This window comes from Austrofundulus limnaeus, unplaced genomic scaffold (genome assembly GCF_001266775.1).
Source record: "Austrofundulus limnaeus strain Quisiro unplaced genomic scaffold, Austrofundulus_limnaeus-1.0 Scaffold3, whole genome shotgun sequence".
Classification (NCBI taxonomy): Eukaryota; Metazoa; Chordata; class Actinopteri; order Cyprinodontiformes; family Rivulidae; genus Austrofundulus; species Austrofundulus limnaeus.
The window spans coordinates 7,750,395-7,754,787 of NW_013952405.1; the positions used below are offsets into that span (position 1 = coordinate 7,750,395).

Here is a 4,393-nt window from a genome sequence, read left to right on the forward strand (position 1 = left end):
CACACACACACACACACACACACACATAGACACACACAGAGTTAAACTTGCGAAAATCTGCTTAAACACATGCAAAACCCACAATTTACAAAATACATTCTTGATTTTTTTTCTTCCTATATTCTTCTACAATATTTTTACTCTGCCAAAAAATAGTTATTTCAAACCAAATAACATTTTACTGTAAAATACATTAAAAAGAATGGAACACTAAGGAATTAGTAAATAGTAAAATAAGGCCATTTTAACTGAACCTTTTGACATCAGATTTGCAAAGTGGACCACCACACAGCACTGGAAGAATCAAAACGATGTATGCACGACAGATGAAACATTAACTGTGTTTGAGTGTTTTCAACTAACCACTGACAAAAGTAAAAGTCTACAACGCTCACGTGCCCCTTGTTTAAAAGAAATGCAGAATTAAAGTGGGGAGTAATTACAGTACACTTGAGTCGACAAGAGGAACCAGTCATATTTTGCATAAGAGGAGCTGAAGAGAAACWAAATGCTCCTTTAACCTGCTGCTCCTGCAACCAAGCTCTGTGGAAGAGAAATGGATGATGTTTGGAGCTTTTACTTTTTTATATATACCTTTGTGTTAAGTTAGCTTAATCAGTGATTGAACTTCAAGCATAAATTCTGATAATGGAAGCAGCAAAATTGGACTTTTTAACAAAACACCAAACTCACAGTGACTGATTGTGCTGCATGACTCCTGTTTCAATCTAACAGACAGTCCAATGATTGGTTTGCTATCATGTTAACAGTTCTGGCTTTTACTTTCATCTTAGTGTCTCAAAATGCTTTTTTTTTTTGTTGTTGTTTAGTTTGCAAAGCACGCTCCAACATGCAGCTTCAACAGTAAATCTTCAGCGTCTTGGTGGTTTTATGGTTAAAACCTCGCAGCTTTTGCATCAGAGACTCCACCCATCTCTGCTGTCCCGAAAGGGAATTACTAAAGGAGAAAGAGTGACGATTAATATAAAAAAAAAAAAACACAGGCAGGAGGAGAAACATAACCAGATCTTTTAATCTCTTGTGCTCAGAGTTTACATGACAAATGAAACCACAGACTTACTGTCTCACTCTCCCCATCCGAGCCTCTTCTGGACTCTGAGCTGCCGTGAAAAGGAGAGTTCACCCAGCTCTGGTCCTCCTGAGTCTGCAGTTTGAGCAAACGGCCAGCAGAGGGCAGCAAGACAGGAAATGGGAAAGAGAGTTTAGATTTCCAGACATGATTCAAACATTAAAGACATTAAAGTTGTACTTTGCAAGTTTTTGAGTCGGGAGAATTAATGCAAATTAGTTTAAAGTTAGCTTATTAAGCCAGTGCTGTAGTTTTACCAAATGTACCTTCATTAGGGGTGCACCGATTGCCATTTTCTGGCCTATCACTAAAAAGGCATACCTCAAATTTTGGCTGATGCCAATTTTTTTTTTAACTGACATTGTCAGGTGTCATAAAGTCATGATAAACCTTCAATGTTCCAGTCTTATTTCATTGAAAAACGTTTAGCAATACCCTTGAAACAATACAAACCTGCTTTAACTGGATTTGAGGTAGTGCTCACAGGAGAGCAAAAGGGGACAGTGGCTGATTTTCAGACCTTGAAGGTAGATAAGATCAGCTTCTCATCCAACTATCGGCCAATCGCCGAGCTCACAAAATTAAGGAAATCGGTGCCGATAAATCAGCCGGCCAGTTTATTGTGCACCCCTAACCTTCATTCATGCAAATTTAACCAAACATACAAAGTGCAACTTTATGAATCAAGTAACTCCCAACATCACAAAAGGCAGGTTTCAGTCTAGCAAAGCAATCAGTCTGTCAGCTAAAAGCAGCATTTTGGGGGTTAATCACTAAAAGCATTAAGCCTATCCAAGCAAAACAAACTAACTGCTCAGCCAGGATCCAGTATGTTCAAGTGAACAGTTTAGTGGAAATGAGAAGCCTAACTCTGAGGACTTTCTATTGATCCAAAACAGTCGTGCAGGGAATAACTACCAACACTGTGACACCTCCCAGCATTCTAAAGGACTAACTCAACTGGTGACTTACATTAAAACTTGAACTAGAGTTAAGCTTACGACGACCGAGAACTGGAGAGTACACCCAGTATCTTCCATCTGCATACTGATGGTCGAACACACACAAATGAACACACAGATGAACACACATACATGTCAGTGAAGAAATGAGAGTTAGTTGCAGCATAAAAGAAAACAGAGCTGCAGAATGATCACCCAAACCAATCGAGACAAGACATGGACAGGTGACAGATGAACAGAGACTTCRTGCCGTGCATTTGAGACAACTTGTCTCTTTCACATACATTCAAAAGCAAAAATCACATCTGGTTAAAGCTTTGTGTTTCAGAAAGAATAAATAAATAAAAGCAGCCAGAAAAGCTGTTATAGTGGGTGCAGACTGCAGCACACGCAGACCTCCTCACCATCATAACTCTACCACACTATCCTGACTGGACCACTGCGAAAGACCCCGTAGATCAAAGAGATACAGAAGGTAAATTATCTCTACGAACGAGATTTTAGTACATTACTGCAATCAGTCAAATCATTTTTGTTTGTTCTATTTAATCTGGTTCATTACAGCACTAACTGAATATCATCAGAAGAAAATGTAAAAATACCAGAATGTGAACTTACAAAATAAATGTCGGAAACTTGCACCTCCCCGTCCAGCGAGTTGTGGCTGCTGGACACCGAGAGCTGGTTTTGCGACACACGTGGCGCCCGCTGAGGCGCCTGGGGGCTTGAGGGGGTGGAGGAGGGGGGTGTGGACGGGACGTGCTGAGAGGAGCTCTGGGTGGAGGAGCGAGCGGACGCCGGGCRGATAGGGGTGAAGGCCGAGGCCGGGGGGAGGGAGGAGGGGTCGGGAGTCAGATCCGTGAGCGCAGAGATCACGGCCGACTGAGAGACCGGAGAGGAGAGAGTTAAAGCCCGCGCGGCTCCCGGAGAGGCGAGCGGTTTGCTGGACGGGCGGATGGATGAGGAGAGCGTGGCGGATGACTGGGCAACACATTGAGGAGAGGAGGAGGAGGATGACACAAAGGACGGAGGAAGGGTGGCGGAGGAGCATGCCGAGGATGGACAGGAAGTGGAGGAAGCAACTGTTGGATGATCGAACGACTGTTGGTTGGAAGAGGTGGCTTCAGTCATCTGCGTGAGCTCCGTGCTCTGTGGGATTTGGCTGCACAGAAGAAGACATTTAACGGTGAAAACACACCAACACTTATGTTTGAAATGTTGCTTCTGTTCATCCGTGTACCTCAGCTCCACCTCCACTGTTATGGTCTCCTGTCGATCCCCGTGGACTTCTACTACCTCTTTTTGGGATCTTTTTACAGCAAAAGAACACACAACGTGTGAGCTCACGTGAAACCGTTACCTCGTTAAAACAACCTGTGAAAGTTTTTCTACCTGGCCACATTTGGTGAAGGCATTTGTCTTCTGGAGCGGGGATGTTCGGGCGTATCAAACGGGGTGGTGGGTATAGAGTTGTTGGATGATAGAGTGGTAGCAATAGACGCTGTGGTAGCATCTTCGAATGAAGGAGGGGTGCAGGGTGGCTCCTTATCTGAGTAGCATAAAACACAACGTCATGAGCCGAAACAGATACACCTGTTCACTGATCAATACGTTTGGTTTTATATTATTTAAAGAGGAAACTGAGTAGCAACACTGAGACTAAAGAGAAACATACYGTCTTCAAACACAGGGAAGCTGCGAGCTCCTCTCAGGTTCTCCAAGTTGTCCAGGTTCTCCTGCCTCTCGTCACTTAGCGAGGGACGCTGCCCACCAGACTTGGACAAGAGGAACGTCCCTCTGCCTCTCTTAGGAGACGATCGTAACGCTGTGAAAGGAGGATGGGATTTAACTTTTTTCTTTTAAGTCTTTCACAAAAACTAATTTGTTAGCATTTTTTTTCCTGCAAACTCACAGCAGCTTTTTTTGAAGACAACCGTGCTGCAGAATCTGTAGAACCTCTCGGCGTAAAAGCTTGGCCTGTGAACTGACACGGTGTCCTGGGGAGGGGGGAATGCAGTGTTTGTTACAATTATGTTGTTTTTTTTTTTCAAAAAAAAGAAAAAGAAGCAAAGAACATGATGAATTTGATATGCGTAGACCCAGCTGCCACATGAAAGTAACTTACTCCATCATGGATGAGAGACTTCCAAGAGTGCTCCAGTTTCTTAATCATTCTGTCAGAAAAGACAACAAAAACACAATTATTATTAGTTTATTTTAGGACTTGTACAGTTTTCATCCATTCAAGTATCTAACTTTATTACATAGAAACTGGAACCTTTGGCGTAAAATCTGTATTTGCCTACTCTTTAAATAAAGAGATTGGGCCTCATGCAAGAAC

General features: G+C 42.8%; 1 protein-coding gene across 3 annotated transcripts in view; it reads right to left on the reverse strand.

The window, feature by feature from the left end:
- The window catches only part of LOC106526227 (phosphatidylinositol 4-phosphate 5-kinase type-1 gamma), an 11,413-nt gene continuing 7,020 nt past the window's right edge, over positions 1-4,393 (reverse strand). For 2 of the 3 annotated variants that reach the window (XM_014020788.1, XM_014020802.1), the window contains exons 10-18: positions 4,178-4,226; positions 3,965-4,049; positions 3,728-3,877; positions 3,445-3,601; positions 3,293-3,361; positions 2,671-3,214; positions 2,063-2,137; positions 1,082-1,165; positions 1-958 (exon numbers count right to left, since the gene is read on the reverse strand). In XM_014020788.1, the coding sequence (XP_013876242.1) occupies positions 956-958; positions 1,082-1,165; positions 2,063-2,137; positions 2,671-3,214; positions 3,293-3,361; positions 3,445-3,601; positions 3,728-3,877; positions 3,965-4,049; positions 4,178-4,226 (1,216 nt within the window). In that variant the 3' untranslated portion in view covers positions 1-955. The remainder of the gene's footprint in view (positions 959-1,081; positions 1,166-2,062; positions 2,138-2,670; positions 3,215-3,292; positions 3,362-3,444; positions 3,602-3,727; positions 3,878-3,964; positions 4,050-4,177; positions 4,227-4,393) is intronic. The other variant, XM_014020797.1, reaches the window with a different exon arrangement.